This window comes from Mirounga angustirostris, unplaced genomic scaffold, assembly GCF_029215605.1.
Source record: "Mirounga angustirostris isolate CCGP_5_RB_7025 unplaced genomic scaffold, mMirAng1.0.hap1 SCAF_5, whole genome shotgun sequence".
NCBI lineage: Eukaryota > Metazoa > Chordata > Mammalia > Carnivora > Phocidae > Mirounga > Mirounga angustirostris.
In genome coordinates, this window is record NW_026991713.1 from 143,097,862 (window position 1) to 143,119,130 (window position 21,269).

General features: G+C 50.0%; 1 protein-coding gene across 3 annotated transcripts in view; it reads left to right on the plus strand.

Moving 5' to 3' along the window:
- The window catches only part of DNAJA3 (DnaJ heat shock protein family (Hsp40) member A3), a 28,266-nt gene extending 12,581 nt beyond the window's left edge, over positions 1-15,685 (plus strand). The window contains exons 6-12 of one of the 3 annotated variants that reach the window (XM_045874840.3): positions 3,856-4,003; positions 4,536-4,600; positions 6,094-6,222; positions 6,746-6,861; positions 7,697-7,794; positions 13,730-13,845; positions 14,479-15,685. In XM_045874840.3, coding sequence (XP_045730796.1) covers positions 3,856-4,003; positions 4,536-4,600; positions 6,094-6,222; positions 6,746-6,861; positions 7,697-7,794; positions 13,730-13,833 — 660 coding nt within the window. In that variant the 3' untranslated portion in view covers positions 13,834-13,845; positions 14,479-15,685. The remainder of the gene's footprint in view (positions 1-3,855; positions 4,004-4,535; positions 4,601-6,093; positions 6,223-6,745; positions 6,862-7,696; positions 7,795-13,729; positions 13,846-14,478) is intronic. The other 2 variants (XM_064592475.1, XM_045874841.3) reach the window with 2 other exon arrangements.
- The last annotated feature ends 5,584 nt before the right edge of the window (positions 15,686-21,269 follow it).

Below are 21,269 nucleotides of genomic sequence, written 5' to 3' on the forward strand. Positions count from 1 at the left end.
TAAAAATCTTTAAAAAAAAAAAGTAGAAGTCCCTGATAATCCCACCACTCTAGCATCTTAAGTTTGTTTTTGTCCAGTTGATTAAGAACTTCATTTTTGGGGACACCTGGGTGGCTTGGTTGGCTGGGCGTCTGACTCTTGATTTTGGCGCAGGTCATAGGCTCAGGGTCGAGCAATTGAGCCCCACGTTGGGCTCTGTGCTCAGCGGGGAGTCTGCTTGAGATTCTGTCTCCCTCTGCTCCTCCCCCTACATGCACATGCAGTGCACACATACTCCCTCTCTCTCTAAAATAAGTAAATCTTAGGGGCGCCTGTGTGGCTCAGTTGGTTAAGCATCTGCCTTTGGCTCAGGTCATGATCCCAGGGTCCTGGGATTGAGCCCCACATAGGGCTCCCTGCTCCGTGGAGAGCCTGCTTCTCCTTCTCCCTCTGCCCCTCCCCACCGGTCATGCTCGCTCTCTCAAATAAATAAAATCTTTTGGGGCGCCTGGGTGGCTCAGTCATTAAGCGTCTGCCTTCGGCTCAGGTCATGATCCCAGGATCCTGGGATCGAGCCTAGCATCGGGCTTCCTGCTCAGCGGGAAGCCTGCTTCTCCTTCTCCCACTGCCCCCGCTTGTGTTCCCTCTCTCACTGTGTATCTCTCTGTCAAATAAAAAAAATCTTTAAAATAAATAAATAAATAAAATCTTTTTTAAAAAATTTAAAAAATGGAACTTTATTTTTGTTTTAAATTAGTTTTCGAATAGGTAATATATGCAAATCATTAAAAAGTTAGTGGGTACAATTGTAAATAATGTAAAATAAGTGTCCCTCCCATTGTCAGCTCTCAGCCATTGTGTTTCCACTCCTCAGAAGCATCCCCTGTTGTCTTAGATGCGTGTACGTATACGCACGGTTTTTTATATGAACAGTATAATACAATTAGCTCTGTTTGTACCTCAGTATTTTATTTTGTTTCTACTTCTCAGTGTATTTGGCAAACACTCTGTGTACATAGCTGCCCCAGTCTGCATGGCCACAGCGGTTCCTTCACAGATGCACCATCCCTTACCTAGCCAGGCACCTGTTGATCTTGTGCTGGTACAGACACTGAGTACCTTTACATAACCCCATTTCTCATGCTCATTTTGCATCTGTCACGTGTGAGGTTGAACATCTTGAGAATTTGAGGACCAGTTTTCCTTTATGTCTCTTCAGCCTTTTTTCCTTCTCACTGTTGGGTAATTGGTCTTATTCTGAGGCATTTGTAGAAGCTCTTATTTTGTTTTGTTTTGTTTTAAAGATTTTGTTTATTTATTTGACAGAGTGAGAGAGAAATCACAATTAGGCAGAGAGGCAGGCAGGCAGAGGGAGAGGGAGAAACAGGCTTCCCGCTGAGCACAGAGCCCGATGCGGGGCTTGATCCCAGGATGCTGGGATCATGACCTGAGCCAAAGGCAGACGCTTAATGGACTGAGCCACCCAGGCGCCCCAGCATTTGTAGAAGCTCTTTCTAAATTAAGTAAATTAGTCCTTCGTCAACGATTTGAATTGTGTATTTTCTAGTTTGTCATGTCATTTTGAATAATTTTGCTTGTATGTGTGTAATTTTCAACAGTTGAGGATCATACATTGCAGTTTTCCCACACTTTTCATGTGTTTTATTTTTCCATGTCTCTGAGTATTTCTAAATATTATTTTTGATGGCCAGATAAGAGTCCACTGATGGGTGTACCCAAAGTTATACCTGGTCCTGTTGAGAAAAGGACCAGCTTGCTGCTCGGTGGGCAATCAAGTGGATAGTCCTCCAGAGGGCGCTCCTGGGGAGCACGTGCATTCCCGTGGCTACAGTTTTGGGAGCTGAGTTGCTGCCACTTGTTACGGATAGTTTTCATTGATTGTTCCCAATTCCCTCTCACTTCAAAGGTCCTTTCTCCAATGCCCTGAATTGCTGTAACTTCTTTAAAAAAAATTTTTTTTTTCTCAAGAGATTGAGATAAGGTAGTAAAGCCGAAGTATATTTCTCTAAAAACGTGATGTTGAAGACTAGGAAAAAATATTTGTAACACGTTTGCTAAAGGGTTAGTGTCCCTAATATGTAAAGAGCTCCTTCAGAATAACGGGGGAAAGGCCAGCAGCTCATCAGGAAAACTGGGCGAGGTGAACCGTAGAGGAAATGTGGGTGGGTGGTGAACATCTCTCAGCAGCCTGCAGGGACCTGCAGGTGGAAACCAGATACCCTTGGCTCACCCTCCAGAGGGGCAGGCATTTCAAAGATGGTCACAGTCCGTGCCAACAAGCCTGTGGGACATGAGTGTGCACATTCCCTGACGGCACTCTGGCTTATGGGAATGGCAACTGTAGGAGCCGTCAGACCCTTGTGTGTGCATCTCTGTGGGGAGCTACCCTACAGACCACACTCGGGACGCAGCATGTGTACAGGGTGTCCCCTGCAGCCTTGTGTATAATACTGAAGCCTCAGTAACCACCAGGAGTGAGTGGCCTGAGAAATCGTGGTGCATCCAGGTCACAGGATGCTGTACACTGGTGAGAAGTGCTTTCTGAGATCATTTAATTGTAAAAACCCAAAGAAACGCTGCAGCACCGTGTGCATAGTGCTGCCTTGGGTGACTGAAAACTCGTAATGTGCACATAGATGGCTCGAAATGCGTGTGTCCGGATAGAGTAGGATATACAAGCATATCACCGTGGCTGTGCCTCTGAGGAGGGCGCCTGGAACAACTAGGAGACGGGGGTGGGGTGACACTTAACTGTTCACTGTACCTCGTTTTCTTACTTTAGAATTTTGTACCATGTGCAAGTAAATGTAACACTTAAATTTTTTTTATTATGTTCAGTTAGCCAACATAGAGTATATCACTGGTTTTTGATGGAGTGTTCAGCGGTTCATTAGTTCCATATAACACCCAGTGCTCATCACATCATGTGCCCTCCTTAATACCCATCACCCAGCTACCCCATTCCCCCACCCCCGTCCCTTCTGTACCCCTCAGTTTGTTTCCCGGAGTCCAGAGTCTCTGACACATAAATTTTTAAATATAATAATTATTTGTCCCAGCAGTTCCACCTTTGGGGTTCTGTCTTATAGAGTAGAAGCATCAGAACAGAAGGGTATATGTGTAGAGGTTTTTTTCTGTACCTTTGAAACATAAGTTTTGTTTTTGTTTTTTTTTTTAATTTTTATTTATTTGGGGGCGCCTGGGTGGCTCAGTCGTTAAGATCTGCCTTCGGCTCAGGTCATGATCCCAGGGTCCTGGGATTGAGCCCCACGTCGGGCTCTCTGCTTGGCGGGAGGCCTGCTTCTCCCTTTCCCACTCCCCCTGCTTGTGTTTCCTCTCTCGCTGTCTCTCTCTGTCAAATAAATAAATTTTTAAAAATCTTAAAAAAAAAAAAAGATATTTATTTGAGAGGGGGAGAGAGAGCGCGAGAGCAGGGGGAGGGAGAAGCAACAGACTCCCCGTGGAGCCGGGACCCTGGCATCATGACCTGGGCCAAAGGCAGACCCTTAACCCACTGAGCCACCCAGGCGCCCAAAAAGAGCAGTGCTCTTTTTAAGATGTATTTGTTCATCTCCCCGGGGATTTCAGGAACCTCTACAGAGAAGCACTATCTCATTTTCCGAGCTCATATAATCAGCTTGGTGATTTGGCGTTGAGAAGTTAGCATGTTCTAGAAGATCAGATTGACAACGTGAGCCCCTGCCCCTGTGCTCTGAGGTGGCGTGTTTTAGTGCGTGTTCACACAGAACATGAGTCTTCAGTGAGACATTTCTGTGATGTATGTTGTGTCCCCAGAGGCTTGGCCGTTAGAGTTAACCTGTGTGCTTAAGGTTCTATTTTTCTTCTCTTTATTAGGAAACCATAAATACAGGCCCTTTTGTGATGCGCTCCACGTGTCGGAGATGTGGGGGCCGAGGTTCCATCATCACGACTCCCTGCGTGGTATGCAGAGGAGCAGGACAAGCCAAGCAGAAGAAGAAAGTGGTGATCCCCGTGCCTGCCGGTTGGTCCTGGGCTCCTCCATGCAGTGGGGGCTGGGAGAGCTGAGGCCTTTGTTTCCTTGTGATTGGGCTGTTGGAGAAGCTGTGGTTAAGGGCCTGGAGCCCTGGACTGGAGGGGCGGACTAGAATCTCCTTGAATTTTCATCTTTGCACTAGTTCCCTGTTCCCTACACGTCCTTTGTCTTTTCCTTCTAAGAACATGATCCTCTTTGTAATGATGCGTTTGTTAGTGTTAACTCTTTGGTCGATAGCTTTCTCCCCTACTAGACTCTGAACTCACTGAAATACTACACAGACTGGTAGGAGTAGGGGTCCAGTACACTTGGATAAATGAATAGAAGGTGCTCTTGTTTATCAGTTGCTGTATTTGCACCCTTGAAAAGTTACACTCGTTGGACGTACTGTATGTAATTGTGTTCCTCCTCACAGGCATGAGTAAGCAAGTCAGTGGTTTGTAAATGGATCTAGGGCAGAAAATTCCTTGGGAGGTCCCAAGATAATTCTTCCCTTTTGAACTTTTGTTCTTCCTTATAGGAGTCGAGGATGGCCAGACTGTGCGGATGCCTGTAGGAAAAAGGGAAATTTTCATCACATTCAGGGTAGGTGCTCTGCCTGTACGGCTTCTCTCCAGCCCTCTCCCTCTGGGTGTGGGTGCAGCCCGGGCTTCTCGCTAGAGAGAGGTTGGCGCTTCATGGGAGCATATCTGGCCATCTGCGTTTCTAAGGGCAACAGTGGCCACCTCAGTAGGGTTGTTAAACATCCGTCACGTCAGACCTTCGTGCTAGGTTTGGACAGAGCAAAGTTTCCTCAAGATGTTTACAGGTTGGAAACATAGCACACATAAAAATGCAGAACACATCTCCTTGTGTTTTTAACTTATGTATTGAATTGTTTGTGGAGATAGCAAGTGCCAAAGGTACAGCTTTACATACCGTGTGCAGGAGCAGACCTGGTTTTCTGGAACGGGGGGATGGTGAGGGGGATAGCGCCCTGTCCTGGCAGCCCCGCCAGGTGCACGCCTGAGGAAGGCCGCGCAGGCTGCGTGCGAGACTCCTTCGCTCGTAGCAGTGAGACTCCGACAACAGCCTGCTGCCCTCGGAGAAGAGGGAGAAGAGCATGGCCGAGTGCACCACACGGGCCAGAGTGCCTCAGAGCAGCCAGAGGAAGAAACCAGAGCCACATGTGTCAGCACGACACATCTGGAGACTTCTCAGTTACCAGTGAGGGAAGGAAAGCGGATTGCAAGCAGAGGCAGGGAGGGACACGGTCAACAGTTCACACGTGAGATGGTGCTACATATTATTTGGGGGCACGTGTGTATATGTAGGAACGGTCACTCCTCCATTCATCGTGGTGGTCACTCGGGGTCGGGGGGGCTGGAGGGTTGGTACCTCAGCTGGGTTGTGGGCACTGTGTGTGTGTGTGTGTGTGATGTTACTTACTTTGCCTGTTCGTATGTGTGTGAAATACTTCATAATTTAAAAGAAAGATAAAAATACTGTAAAGGGTGAACTGCTAGACCAGGAGATACAAGACAAAGGTGACCTGCTGGAAGCCAGGCTCTACGACAGGTAGGCCCCACTCCCATGTGATAATAGACAAGAACACAGAGAGGGCATGGCTGCGAGGCAAGGAGTGTCTTTGATGCCGAAAAGTGCTTACAAAGTCGGAGTCATTCCCGTGCTGCCCATCTGTCTTGAGGGTAGTTTGTACCAAATGACTGTTAGGAGAATAAACTGTTTGCCTTTGTAGATGTACTAGTCTGTGTAAACCTTCCATTAGAGTAAGATTTTTGTTGTAATGTTCAAAAAGCCAATTTTACTTTTTTATTTGTCAGTTGAACGGCTTGATCTGAGACTGACACTCTTGCATTGCAGCATAGAAACAAATCTGGTGTAACTCCTGGAGCCTGGGGCCACGTTCTGCTTTGGCAAAAGTACATTCTCTCCCTCGTTACTCTGTTCCTCACACAGAAGCAGCGTCACCGTAACACATGTCAGGGCCTGTACCCAGGCTGCTGGGATGTGGGGCTGTTGTCCTTCTCAGGGAGGACTTCTCCGCCCGTGACTGCATCTGTTGTGCTTGGCCCTAGGTGCAGAAAAGCCCTGTGTTCCGGAGGGACGGTGCAGACATCCACTCCGACCTCTTTATTTCCATAGCTCAGGCTCTTCTTGGAGGGACAGCCAGAGCACAGGGCCTATACGAGACCATTACCGTGACGGTAAGAGGGCGGGGATGTCTTTGCCAGTCTTGTACTTCATCACTCTTTTTTTCTGAAACAGCTGAGAAGTGACAGAACCTGTGAGCAAGCAGCATGTCAGGGACTCAGAGATGAGGTCTGGGGGAGGCAGGAGGAAGGTCAGGCCATTCCTTGGGTTCGAATCACAGACTGTGGGCCTTGACTGTGGAATCGCCAGGGAAGGCAGTTCCTGGGTCGAATCTGCTCCTCTACGGGCACCAGGCACCAGCCTCAGCAGCATGCCCCTGTGTGGGCCTTGCCTCCTCTCTGCTCTTACTCTCTGTGCTCCCGCACTCCTCCTTGTGGGCTCATCTCCCCAAACTGCCTGCCTGCAAGTCCCTGTCATGGGCTCTGCTCCGGACGGACCCCAGTTTAGCCAGTTTCCATGTGGTTGTCTAGAAACCTGAATGGCAGTTCTTTCCTAGGAGTAAGTCTTTATGTAGTGAAATGTTTCCATTTGAGTAACTGGAGACCAAGGCAAACCACAGATTTCCTTTCTTTATAGATCCCCCCTGGGATTCAGACAGACCAGAAGATTCGGATGAGTGGGAAGGGCATCCCCCGGATTAACAGCTACGGTTATGGAGATCACTACATTCACATCAAGATAAGAGTTCCAAAGTGCGTGCCCACGTAGCCATGGTGAGGTCCGCCCGATCTCCGCACCTTCCCCACCCAGCAGGGCCCGGTTGAGGGCTTTTTACCTGCCGGGCCCTGTGCTGAGCCCCCCGGCCTGGGCCTGCTGTCCGCTGCTGTGAGCACGGAGGCTTGTGCAGGCTTGTGCTGCTTCCTCCCTCTAGCCAGGTGTGTCCTGCCCGAGTTCCCCCTTGCAAAGTGGGCATAATAAAAAAAAAGTGGACTCATTAGCTGCCCAGAAATTGAGTAATACATCGGGCATATGTGGCTGTAGCTGCTGTTGTCCTTTTTGTTATTACTGCTGTCAGGGCACTGGGGGTCTGCTGGGAGAGGCAAATCTGTAACTGGATCATGGCTCGTGACATCTGCATCCTCTGGGAGGAAGGTCTGAGCGCAGTGCTGGGGCCTCCCACCCCTCTGGGAAAGACTGGCTTAACGGGACTCCTTTTAGTTAGTTAACTTTCTACATAAGACACTTGTAAGAGGCCCCCCCTTTTAAGTAAACTGTTTAGTATTTATGGCAGCTGTTTAAAAACAGCTTAGGGTATTTTAGGAGATTTTCTTTTGCTTTATGCTATGCTAATTTTCAGGTGAACAACAAGGATTTGACAGTTCGATAGGTGATGGGTTGCTCACCGTGATGAGCATAGCAGTTTCCATTTTCTTGATTGAAGCTTCGAGGGTGTGGCTCTTAGGTTCAGGGTGTGTCTCCCTGCCTGGGTTGGGGGCCCCACATTTCCCACATGCTGACATGGGAACTGGCCAAGCCCGTCATTAAAGGGCTGCCTGGAGGAAACACTCAACTGTGTTTGGTCCACAGGAGACTGACAAGCCGGCAGCAGAGCCTGATCCTGAGCTACGCTGAGGACGAGACCGACGTGGAGGGGACAGTGAACGGCATCACCAACACCAGCACGGGTAAGGCGGCACGGCAGCATGCGGAAGTCCTCTCAGTCGTCGGACACACGGTTCCGGAGCATGTTGGGGTTTCCGCTTGCAGGGAGCAGGGTAGAAAGGGGAGCTGGGGCACCTGGGTGGCTCAGTTGGTTAAGCGACTGCCTTTGGCTCAGGTCATGATACTGGAGTCCCGGGATCGAGTCTGCTTCTCCCTCTGACCCTCCCCCCTCTCATGTGCTCTCTCTCTCTCTCATTCTCGCTCTCTCAAATAAATAATAAAATCTTAAAAAAAAAAAAAAACTATAAAAAAAGGGAAGCTGTGAGCTAGGAGGAGCTGAGTGCCAGCCGCGCTCCCGAGTAAAGCCACCCTGACTTGCTCTGTGTGCGCAGAGGTCAGGAGGTCAGAGAGCGCCAGCCTGCCTCCTGCCAGAGAGCAGCCGTATGTCTCCCAGAGCTGCTCTGCTGAGTTCTATCCCCGGTTCTGCCACTTGCCTTGTGACCTTGGGCACAACCCTACATGACATTCCTTGTAGCGGCTGAAGGAGAAGATGGATTGGAAGGCTTTCTGCAGTCCTGACCCAGAGCGCCTCACCGAGACCTCAGTAAAAAAGCCGGTCACATGACTGCAGATCCGCCTGTGCACAGCAGGTCTGACTCTTGAGTTCGTCTGGCCATGAGCACATGCCTCATTCACTCTGCACTCCAGTGTCATGCTCTGTCTGTGGAGTGTATCTACATGTCAGTGATTTGACACCAAAATGCTGGCAGGTGGGAGCTTTGGTGAAGGACACTGTGGCCATGGCACCTCTTCCCGTGGGAGGTGGGGGGTGCGCTGCGGAGGAGTGCTGGTCCTCCTTTGGTGGGGACAGGCTGTGCAGGTGTGCTGGCTTCAGCCGCCCATGCTTCCTCCTCTTTGCCTCGTCGTGTTTTTGTCTGGGTCGTGCACGCCCCTCCCATGTCCTCAGAGCCCGAATGGTCACTCGGAGCAGGTGGTGGGAGTTTCCCAGGGAGTTGGAGGGCTTGGCCTGGGAGCCCAGGGGTGGCGGTCCCAGCAGCAATGGACTCTGCATGGACTTTGTTGAGCTTCGTTGAGTCCAGGGGACCAAGTCCTCTGTGCAAAAGCAGCCACCACAATTCCTGTCTGTAGCCTGACCAAATGGAATGGTTTGGTGCCTGAACTTTTATATTCTTGTTAACATCTCTTGAACTAAAAAGAAGTGGGAATAGCTCTTCCACCTAATTCTGGTTGTGCTCCTCCAGCGTCTTCCTGAATTGCAACCGTTCCCAGTCACCTAGCATGACTTGCTCTGCAGACACCCTAGCTTTCCTCCTCTCACCACCTACGGGGAGCTTGACATCTGCCTGAGTGAGCCCACGATGGTGACGTGGGCCTTGTTCACTATATTAGAATGTTGGTGTTTTTATCAGTTCCTCTCTGGTCGTTTAAATTGAGAGCTGGTCATAGAGTCAGCTTATGAGTGTCTTTCTGACCCTTGTGGCTTTCATGGTTCCTTGTCCTGATAGCTCATTCCCTTCCCCTTGTTCAGCCAGGCTTTGTTGGGAACCTCATGTGTGCCAGACACTTTGCCAGTTCTTTTTAAATTTTTATTGACATAGTTTTGCTGAGTGTAGCTTAACTTTAATATATGCACTGGATGCGTTTCTAAAAGTTGTTTATAAAGTATAGTAGGTATGTCAAATTATTTTTCTTTTCCCATTCACTTTCATTGTCATTTCAGAGTTGTATTCCAGTGGAAAATTTGGCTCCCAGACATAATTTTTTATTTATTTTTATTTTTTTTAAACGATTCATTTGGGACAGAGGGAGAGAGGGAAAGAGTGAGAGAGAGAGAGCATAAGCAGGGGGAGCAGCAGAGGGAGACTCCCCGCTGATCGGGGAGCCCAATATGGGGCTCAATCCCAGGACCCCAGTATCATGACCTGAGCCGAAGGCAGATGCTTAACCAACTGAGCCACCCGGGTGCCCCTCAGATCACTTTTTTAACAGCCTCCAATACACATGAGTCAGGGTGTCCTTGGAGACTGATGAGAGTCATCACAGATACAAATTGATTCCTGGGTGTCTTTGCTTTCGTTAGGGGAAGGGGCACCTGGAAGGCATTTGGGATAGATTCAGTTACATAGGAAACTGACCTAAAGTTTGGGGGGGGGGGATTTAGTATCCCTTGATCATTTTTGGTTCCTAATGCAGCTGATGAAAACCTTAATGGCTGAGCCTAACTTCTTTCCCAGTCTGTGAACCAGAAAGTCCAGAAAGTCGCGGTGTGCTTAGGGACTTTTAGGGCTCAAGGCTAAGCAGTAGGACACGGGGAATCAGGACAGTCTGATGCTACTGTGTGACTTTTTGAGTTAAAGACAGTGTGGCTTATTTATGTTTCTGGATCATCGTTAATTCTTGGTGACAACACACATACGTACGTTTACCTGTAAGTGTAGAAATCAGTTTCAGAGCTCATTATTTGGGTATCCCACCTGCTGTTTCTCTTTTCTGACATAGTTGATGGTGTTGACCTTTACACAGGGTGGAGGCAGGAAGAAGATGAAGGGAAAGACATTTTAATAGAATGAGAGGTACTCTTGCTGGTTCAGCCTGTGCGTGTAGATGGCTCAGGGAGCCAGGCTGTCAATAAAGACCTGTGCCTCCACCTGTAGGGTGACCCAGTCCTCAGAAATCAGATCCTGGAATCCTGTTGCCCTGTTTCTTCAGACACATGTTCATTGAGCATTTGTTTTGTACTAAGAAATGACGTGCACAGACAGGGTCCCTGCCTTCAGCCAGCTTACAGATAACGAGAGAAGGTGGCAAGCGTTGAACCCCAGATATGTGCCAGACCCTCCTCATAACACTAGGACTTTGTGCTCATGGAGAAAACATTTTGGCCCCAAAACGTGGCACATATTCATGGGATGAGCATTACCTGTTACTCTTCCCCTGGTATCACCTTAAATATAAACAGCCATCAAGCAGTTCTGACTTGGGATCCCTGCCTGTAGTAAGCTGGCATGTTCTTTGAATCCCCCAACACCTTGCATAGCACCTGGTGCAAGGCTGCTCATAGTAAATGTTGGCTGAGTTTATTTGAATTCATTTTCCTAACCATCAGCTGAGAGATGCTCTGAGGGATGGGAGTGTAAGCCCTTTTCAGGAAAGAGGAGACCTGTGGCCTCAGCTTGGACCTCTGTGTTGGCTGGGCAGCCCCTCTGGCTGGGGTCACCTTCTGAAGGTGTAGACTAGAAATGCTCGTGTAATGCCCACTCAGCTGGAGTGGGCTTCCACTATGGGCATTTCCTCTTCTAAAGGCAAAAGTCAAATACTGGCTGTATTTACAGAAGCTTCGGAAGCCAAGTGCCCTTGTTGGTATCCCAGTCCTGAGATCAGCAGGCACCTGAGCGTCCAGGATGTCCTGTAAGGACACCTACCCTAGGCTAGAAAAGCCATGTGTTTATAGACTTTGTCATCTGTGTACATAGTTTATTCCTGATGCTTGGTTCAGAATTGTAAATTCAGTGCTTATATCGTTTGATGTCCCTGCCAGTAAACCTTATTCCTGAATGAGACTGTAGTCGTTATATCCAAATTTAAAATAGAGATGAGGGGCGTCTGGGTGGCTTAGTCGGGTAAACGTCTGCCTTCAGCTCAAGTCATGATCTTGGGGTCCTGGGATCGAGCCCTATGTTGGGCTACCTGCGCAGCGGAAAGTCTGCTTCTCCCTTTCCCTTTGCAGCTGCATGCGTGCTCTCTCTCTCTTTCTCTAATAAATAAAATCTTTAAAAACATAAAATAGATGCGATGATGTTCCTGGTTGTAGGGGGTGAGAATTTCTGGACGTGTGTCTGTGTTTTGTTTTGTTTTTTTGTTGTTGTGAATCATTAACCAGTTAACTAGATGCTTTTTCTGGGGACTTTGGCCACCGTGGCTCACATGCTTGTCGCCATGGGGCATAACTGCTTCCAGCCTTCTGGTGACAAGGACAGCAGAGTTGGGGGAGGAGGGTGACGGCAGTCTGAGTGTTTCTGTGCCCCATCGTGACTGGTAGCTAACAGCTTGGGTTCTGAGGTCCGCTGATGTAGGGCCCTGCTCTGCTGTTATTAGCTGGAAAGCCTTAGGCAAATCACTTCCCTCTCCAGGCCTCAGCAGTAGCATCTGTAAGTTGGAAACGATAATAGCACATACTTCACGGGGTCCTTACATGATCAAATGAGATCAAGTAGGGAAAGCATCTGACATGGTACTCGGCACGTGTTAAAAGCTCCACCAGCTCTAACATAGCGATGCATGCACACACATAAAGATTTGTCATCCCCGTAACAAGAACATGACGAAATTCAGTATTCTTGCTCTCCTGTGTCTGAGGAGGCCCAGGAGTGATGGGAAATTTCTGGTTTGTGTGTTGCTTTGTGTTAGGAGGGTCTTTGTTACTTAAGCCTTTATGTAAGAACAGGGACAGAAGGGACTAAGAGAAGGCACACATGGCCTTGTCATCTGTGGTAGTGGCACCTCTGCTGTGGTGATTGTTCAGTGCCTAGGTCCTCCGTGGGGGGCCCCTGGGAGTTGGGGATCACCTGGCCTCCTTGGCTTTGGTGATTGCTCCGACCTTGGTTAGCACATCCTTGTTTCGGGCCACTGCTCTCTCTCTAAGCTCTGAGAGCATGCCAGGTGCACGGGACTGCCCAGGGGGCTGAACCCAGGACAGCCCTGCCCACCCCTGCTTGGGGCCTGGTACCCTGGCTGAGACCTTGGGGACCATGACCATTTCTTCCTGTGCCACACACTGTACTTGGCATATGCGTCCTAGCGCATCAGTGATGTGCTCTACAGTTTAAAATCCTGAGTATGGGTGCATAGTCTAGCTCGTGGCATTCACATGCCCTACCTGCCTACTGGTTGGCAGATCTTGAAAAGGATGTGCTTATGCGGCAGCCTTGATCTCCGTAGCCTCTGCTTGGGCCCTGAAGAAACAGCAGAGCAGCTTCCCTTTGTCTGGAGCATCTGGCTCAGATGCTCTTTTTTTTTTTTTTTTTAAGATTTTATTTATTTATTTGAGAGAGAACGAGAGCATGAGTGGGGAGGAGAGGGAGAAGCAGGCTCCCTGCTGAGCAAGGAGCTGGATGCGGGGCTTGATCCCAGGACCCTGGGATCATGACCTAGGCTGAAGGCAGTGGCTTAACCAACTGAGCCACCCAGGTGCCCCTCAGATGCTCTTGATAGGGAGTTTGCCCAGTGACATACAGGGTCCCCCGCTGCCATCGTTATAGGTTAGAAGAATCACACGTGTTGTGGGATTCCACGAGGCAGTGAGTCCCCTCCTTGAGTGTCCCGGAGACATTAGGTGCACATGTATGGAGCATGGAAGCTGGTAGGTTGGTCTTGGCACGTGTTCTTCACCTTCCAAGAGTCAGTGGCAAGGTTTTTAAGAGCTTGGGTTCTGGACCTGACTGCTTGGGTTTGAACTCCGTTCTCCCTCCCACCTACCAGCTGTCACCTTGGGCAAACTACCTAACCTCTCTGTGCATTTGTGTTTTGTGTTTTATTTTTTTTCATCTGTGACATTTACTTGTAAAGGATTAAATGAGCTCCCGTGAAATCTGTGTGGCCTGGCCTGGATGGCATCTGGCACTTGGCGGTTGTGACAGTTGTTACGATGGAGATAGCTGGTCATTGTCCCTCTCTGCGTCTTGTTTCCCTGTTGTGGGCCAGTGACTTGAGGAGCAGTTGGGATACACTAAAGCACGGAGTGGCCCATTTGCTTCAGTCATCTGACAGGCGAGGCTGTCCTGGCCAGCCTGGGAGTGGTCCCCTCCCCTTTCAGGGTGGTGCTTGGTGGCTTCTTGAGTGACCAGCCCCTGGGTGGCCAGGTGTGGGTAGGCGGGGCCAGGGATGGGACTCCTGGAGGTGGCGCCCTTCACCCCAGTTCTTTCTGCTGTTTGTGCCCAGGTGGCAGGACCATGGATAGCTCCGCAGGAGGCAAGGCTAGGCCTGAGGCTGGGGAGGACAAGGAGGGATTCCTTTCCAAACTTAAGAAAATGTTTACCTCCTGATACCTAGCCGAGGTAGGAAAACCCTGAGGTTTCTTCCCCTTTGTATCCCTGTGAACTAATCCCTGTTTTCCCTCACTTTAACCAATATCATACCCCTGCTCCCTACTCCCAGCCTTAGAAGAGGTGCCAATCTAGGTGTGGTGTATCTAGCTCTACTCAAAACCAGGCCTCCTGGTCTGTGCAGATGCCTGCATCAGGGCAAGCTGGCAGCCTCAGCCAGCAGCGCTGGGCTGAACCCGACTGCCCCAGCTGGCCTTCTGTCATGCCCACTTTCTGGAGAGGTTGCACGGGGGTGGGGGGCGCCTCACAGCCCTCCTTCCACCAGCTGCCAGGGGAACCGGGCTTCCCACGGTCACAGAGGGCAAGTCATAGCAGAGCCAGGCCTAGAACTCAGATCTCCCCAGCCTTCTGTCTGATTCATAGCACCCATCCTGCCTGGGAGGCGCAGGGCCATGTAAACCTCAGGGGGCTGCCGGGAGTTACGCTTGCTCACTGTGATGTCTTGGGACTTGCTTTTCACTTCTTCTGGTCCCTGGTGGCTGGGACTCCTGGTGCAGCCCCCTCCCAGGGATAACAGAAGCTCACCCACAGGGTGTCTTCCTCCTGGGATGCTGGTGAAACGTAACCATTTGTGTCTTGGCTCAGGAAAACGGTCCACTGGAAACTAGGCTGGGAGTAGCAGCCCCTCCTCATGGCCAGGGCACCAGAAGGATTCCAGAACAGCAGCACCGGGCTCCTTTCTGCAGAGGGCAACAGCAAAATCATGTGACAACATACGTCTCCACGGAACGGTCATGGGACAGCCCCTGGGCAGTAGGGTGTGGCATGCGTAAGGGATGGTACAACTGTCCTGTCCATGGGTAGGTAATGTGGCCTCTTCTGGCTCAGGCGGAATAAAACAACTGGACATCTCTTCCAGAGCTAAAACTCTAATTTGGAATCAAATGTGGAGATATTAGTTAAAGAATTAAAGGCCATGCTTACAGCTTAAAAATGAAGCCTTAAGCTGCACCGAGTCATCAAGTGATTAATTTCCCTCTGAGCAAACCTCCGGGAGGTTCTGGAATGAGTCTTTCCTTCCAGATTGTCTTTCTGAGGAACCTGGGGCCTGCATGCCCCACCACATCATCCATCCTTCAGCAGAGACATCCTGTTTCCTTCCTGGAGTTTGTTTTAATTCCCAAAGATCCCAAGCAGCTGGAACGTGGGCACCTTGGGGCCTGGGGAGGCACATACCAAGGGCGTCCCTGGAGATGCCATTCCTGACCATGTGGGCCGTGATCTTTATCAGGACGGATAGTCCTTCCTTCCACCGTGTTTGGGGTGACCTCTCATCCCTGACTTGAATTCTGTTGTTCTATGCCAGGCGTGGGGCTCCTGCCCTTCTGCTGGACCACAGGTGGTCACAGCTGCAGCCTGGGCCCAGCAGGCTAACAGCCTGTTAACCCAGTGCCCTGGCCCCTCTGCCTGCCAGGGGCTTGGTTCTCACCACTCACACTGTTGACGTCTGTTTTCAGAAGTGTGTGTAAATTTTTCAATGCTGAGAATCATTGTCTTCTGTAGAAATGTTTGTTCAGAAAAGGAAAGCACAGTCTGAGCAGTTGCAGGTTTCACCGTCCAGCCAGAGCGAACCACAGTCCCCCAGCCTCGGCTTGTAGGACATACGGGCTCCATGTTTCCAGGTCCTCCCCCTGTGGTAAGACAGGCTAATGGAGAAAACTTATGAATAGTTTCCTTTTTGCTTTCCTTCATAATTTACTAAAATAAAGTATCTATTACTGTCTAAGAATGTAAAATGATTCTGTATCAATGTAAATAAGATATTACTGCAAAAAGATACTTAAAACATAAATTGTGGTCATTTCTTCTTTGAAATTTGAATTCAAACCACTTTCTGCAGGGGGCTTAGCAGTGGGGTTGCTGGTGTTCTGTCTACTGACAGGGCTGTCCCACATCACCGCTGGCCTTCCTGGGGCCAGCTGGAGAGGTAGCTGGCCTTGTCCAGAGTTGCACCAGCCCAGGAGCATACACACACTGGTGGCTGGGTGGTGCTCTGACAAGCCCTGACCTTCCAGCCCAGATCCCAGAGCAGGGAGCTTGCCATGGGACAGTGTGCTGATTGGATTGAATGTTCTGAAATTCAGAGAGCCCACGAGAAGATGTGCATGTCACTGTCTCCCTCACTAGATTTTTCTATTATTTTCAGAGCAACAGTGATTATTTATTTATTTACTTATTTATTTTGTTAAAATTTTTGCTCATTGTAGTTTAACTAGTTGGGGCTCCCAGCTGAGGCTGTCTCACAAAAGCCCCGATTCCTGGCACAACCAGAGTGGCCCTGAGCACAGAGCTCAGACCCACCAGGGCTCTGGGCTGAGCAGGTGAGCTGTGGGAGCCCTTGCGGGGCTGGGTGAAGAGGTTGGGAAGAGCTGGTGGGCACAGAGAGGAGTGGAGAAGTAGGTGGGGAGGGAAAGGTGCATGCGTGGGTGAGGCTGACCTGGGCACTGGAGCCTGGCTCCGACCCACCGGCAGGTCTCTGCTCGGATTTGTTTCCCACCTGAGCCATTCTCTTCCTCTTGAGGCCTTTGGGTTTGAGTGGACTTGAATGCTTGCTTCTCTGTCATGAAAACCCCTCCTCAAAGACAACAATCCCCTCCAGTCTCACAAGCTTCTTGGCTACCTAGGTGTCCAGAGACTGCCCCACCCTCGCTCTGCCCTTCTGCTGCACTGGGGTCTGTCACTGAATTCGGATACTTATAGCTCTTGCTGAGGTATGTTTTAGCGCTGGGAAACCTGTACTTTGTATCTCTTATTTTTTTTAAAGATCTTTAATTTTTAAAATTTTTTTACTTTTTAAAGATACTATTTATTTGAGAGGGAGTGGGAGTGATCGAATATGAATGGGGGGTGGGCAGAGGGAGAAGCAGATTTCCCGCTGAGCAGGGAGCCTGATGCGGGGCTCGATCCCAGGACCTGAAGATCATGACTTGAGCCGAATGCAGACGCTTAACTGCCTGAGCCACCCAGATGCCCCCAAAGATCTTATTTTTAAGTAATCTCCACACCCATGGTGGGGCTTGAGCTCACAACCCCGAGATCAAGAGTCACACACACTACCAGTAGACCCAGCCAGGCGCCCCATATCTTTTTTTTTTAAGATTTTATTTAGGGGCGCCTGGGTGGCTTCAGTCGTTAAGCATCTGCCTTCGGCTCGGGTCATGATCCCAGAGTCCTGGGATCGAGCCCCACATCAGGCTCCCTGCTCAGCAGGAGGCCTGCTTCTCCCTCTCCCACTCCCCATGCTTGTGTTCCCTCTCTCACTGTGTCTCTCTCTGTCAAATAAATAAATAAAAATCTTTAAAAAAAAAAAAAGATTTTATTTGTCAGAGAATACAAGCAGGGGAAGGGGCAGTGGGAGAGGGAGAAGTAGGCTCCCCGCTGAGCAGGGAGCCCGATGTGGGACTCAATCCCAGGACCCTGAGATCATGCCATGAGCCAAAGGCAGATGCTTAACCAACTGAGCCACCCAGGTGTCCCAAACCCGTATCTTTTTTAATGAGAAGTTATGTCTATTTGGCATGATCCTCATGAAGGGTCGCAGATGAGCCAGTCAGCAACTTTACATAAAGTGAATGGGCCTTGACCTGCTTCCCTCGTGCCGGGAGACCATAGGGGGTGGTGGAGATCAGCTGCCCTGTCTGAAGGGGACGCAAGCAGGAGGAGTGGGGGAGGGAGAAGCAGGCTTCCCGCCGAGCAAGGAGCCTAATGCGGGTCATGATCCCAGGACCCTGGGACCATGACCTGAGCCGAAGGCAGACGCTTAATGACTGAGCCACCCAGGCGCCCTGGGCATCCAGATTTTTATGTGGAGATTGTAGTTACTTCATTTTTGAGGTTACCTGTATTCTACAATTCACCCATTTAAAGTGTACAATTTAGTGGATTTTTAGTTCAGTGCTGTGCAACCATCACTACAATTTTAGAACAGTTTCGTCACCCCGAAGAGAAACCCCACGTCCATTAGCAGTTATTCCCTATTTCCAGGTCCCCCAGACCCTGGCAACCACGAATCTGCTTCTTGCCTCTATGATCCACCTATTTGGCACATTTCCTATAAATGGAATCATACAGTATGTGACCTCTTCTGGTTCCTTCTGGTTTCACTTCATATAATGTCTCAAGGTTCATTCCTGTTGTAGCATGAATCAGTTCCCCTTTTTATGGCTGAGTAAATTCCATTCTGTGGATAGACCACATTTGTTTTCCATTCATTCCCTGATACGCATCTGAGTTATTTCCAGTCTTTGGCTATTATCAATAACACTGTGAAAGCTGTCTCATTTTAAAATGTTGGCAGCTACTTAGATAAGGTACTTAGGAGTAGTCAAGCTCATAGACACAAAGTAGAATGGTTCATGGGGGGCCAGGGAGTGGGTGGGGTGGGGAAGGGAATGGGAAGTTAGTGTTTAATAGGAACGGAGTTTGGGAAGATGAGAAAGTTCTGGAGCTGGAGGGTGGTAAGGGCTGCACAACCGTGAATATAATTAATGCCACTGAACTATACACTTAAACATGACTAAAACGGGGGGCATCTGAGTGGCTCAGTGAGGTGTCCGACTGTTGGATTCAGCCCAGGTTGTGATCTCGGGATCCTGGGATCAGGCCAGTGTCAGGCTCTGTCCTGAGCATGAGTCTGCTGGACTTTCTCTCTCCCTCTCCTTCTGCCCCTCCCTGTCTCTCTCTTGCTCTCTCTCAAATCTTTAAAAAAAAAAAAAAGACTAAAACTGTAAACTTTATATTTTACCACAGTTAGGAAAGTGAGAAATGACACCTAACTACTCTATTTCAGGCACCAGATTTCAGAAAACCAGGCACGCATGGCATCCATCTAGCTGGGCCACCTCCACCAGCAGCAGGGGGTTGTGGTGCCTGGAGTCATCCCTTCTGTGTAGTGCTGAACCAGACTTCCCAGCACTGGGTATGACCCACGTGCGCGTCTTTGCTGCAGTGACGGCACAGGCAGGGCACCTCAACTTCAGTGTCCAGGGTGCGGGAAGGGCTGGGTTTCTCTCCAGCCCCATTTAGTTATTGCCAAGAGACAAGGGAAGAGGGTCGCCATGAAAGTCCGTTACAGATCAGATGGTTTAAAATACTAGGATTGGGGGGTGCCTGGTGGCTCAGTCGGTTAAGCGTCTGCCTTCGGCTCAGATCATGGTCCCAGGGTCCTGGGATCGAGCCTGGCATTGGGCTCCCTGCTGAGCAGGGAGACTCCTCCTGCCTCTCCCTGCTTGTGCTCTCTGTCGAATAGATGAAATCTTTAAAAAAACAAAATACTAGGATTGTTTTGTAAGACCTCATTTTTTAGAACAGGTTTAAGTTCTCAGCAAAACTGAAAGGAAAGTACGGAGATTTCTCATACACCCTCTGGCCCCACATGCGCAGCCTCCCCTACTGTCACCACTACCAGAGCGGGACACTTGTTCCAACTGATGAACCTGTACTGATACGTCATCATCACCCAAAGTCCACAGTTTACATCAGGGTTCGCTCTGGGTGGTGTACGTTCTGTGGGTTTGGACAGATCTATCATGACATTATAACATCATAGAGTATTTTTACTGTTGGGGATTTGGGTTACGTGCGCAGTAACCCAATACATTCATTGGTGAATGACCAGTGGGTCATGGTCATATCCAACCCATGGTTGGATAGTTCATAGCACGTGGAGCATCTGATTGTTGCACACAGTTCTATCTGCTTCATTGGCTTTGGGACGTGGGCTGTTGCCACTGAGGTCAGCTGCTTTGGCCACACATGGGATGGGGTTAGTGGGTGCCACCCTTTACAAGAGACAGGGAACAGGCCAAAGGGCACTGGAGCCTAGCAGGGTTTGACCATGTGTGTCAGGAGAGGGAGGGTGACCCAGAGGTGTCAGACACTGCTTTCACAAATGATCTCATGGTGCCCTCGGAACAGACTGGCCAGGTAGCACCAGGTAAGCAGGCTGGCGAGGCTCAGCGATGTGCCTGGGTCCTGTCACTTTGGAACCCAGTGTGGGCTCGCTGGTTTGCTCTGCACCTGGTATTCCTCCCAGGCTCCGGACTGACCTCGGGCCACTCCCGGATCTCATCACAGTGAGTCTCAGCCCCAAGCAGGTGAATTTCCCACCCTGGGACCTGGGGGACTTGGCTCACATGGGGCTGGACGCAGATGGCCTGTCATTCTCTTGGAAGCCCACACTGTCAGTCTTCCTTCCTGTCCTGTGGGGGAGGGGGGGCTTGCTGCCCTCCCCTCAGACCTCAGAGGCTGTCCCTGTCCCCCTAAAGTAGGCCCCCTCCTCCCATTATTATCTGTGCCACCTCTTCTCTGCAGCCCTGTGTCAATCTGTAAGTATTCATGCATATTTATATCTGGCTCTCCCACCAACCTAAGCTCAAGGAGGAGAGCATAACCTTTTTGGTTAATGTTGTATTTAGATTGTCAAACAAAAGCTCTTTCAGGGGCGCCTGGGTGGCTCAGTTGGTTGAGCGACTGCCTTCGGCTCAGGTCATGATCCTGGAGTCCCGGGATCGAGTCCCGCATCAGGCTCCATGCTCAGCGGGGAGTCTGCCTCTCCCTCTGACTCTCCCCCTCTCATGCTCTCTCTCTATCACTGTCTCTCTCAATAAATAAATAAAAATCTTAAAAAAAAAAAAGCTCTTTCAAGTAATCAATGGATCGAATGTATGTGGTGGGACTTGGTTAGGATGGAGGTTATGCAAATCCGTAGATGAAAAACAAGCCTGCCACGGGGCCTCCGGTACGTGACATGTGTTCTCTGGGCGTTGACCTTCCTCTTTTCTAAAGTGAGCCGGAGAAGTCGAACGAGACCCACCATCCCAGCCTGTGCGCACACCATCAGCGAGGCCTCGCTGTCACTTCCTTGACTTTGCCTCCCCCAGCCTTTGCTTGAAGCGCGTCACCCGTTTTCAGCAGTGTGCAGTCTTGGCGGCCTCGGCTCCACAGTCTGCCATCGCCCTTCAGATGTTCTGCCTGGCCTGTTCTGAAGATCACCCACATCTCAGGGCTGCCGCAACAGGGGGAAGACCCCACCCCAGAGGGTGACACCTTCAAGCTCCAAGAAGGAACATGCGGTTGGCCTCACCCGCGGTCAACAGGCATGGCTTGCTGGCTGGCTTGGGGAATCCCCTCTGTGCCCTGGACCCTACATGGTCCCATGTAGTTGAAGCAGCAGTCAGAGCTGTGGTCACAGCGCTGTCTCCCACCTACTGGACGAAACTTATAACTGCATTTACATCCTGTGTTTTGAGCCCTCCACCCCCGGCAGGGGAGGGGTGCTGAGCCACTTGATGCTTCCTTTTGGAATTTTCATGCCCCAGCAGCTGCCACCCCAACCCGAGTCCCTGAAACAAAGTCCTCTTCTTTTGGAACCCATC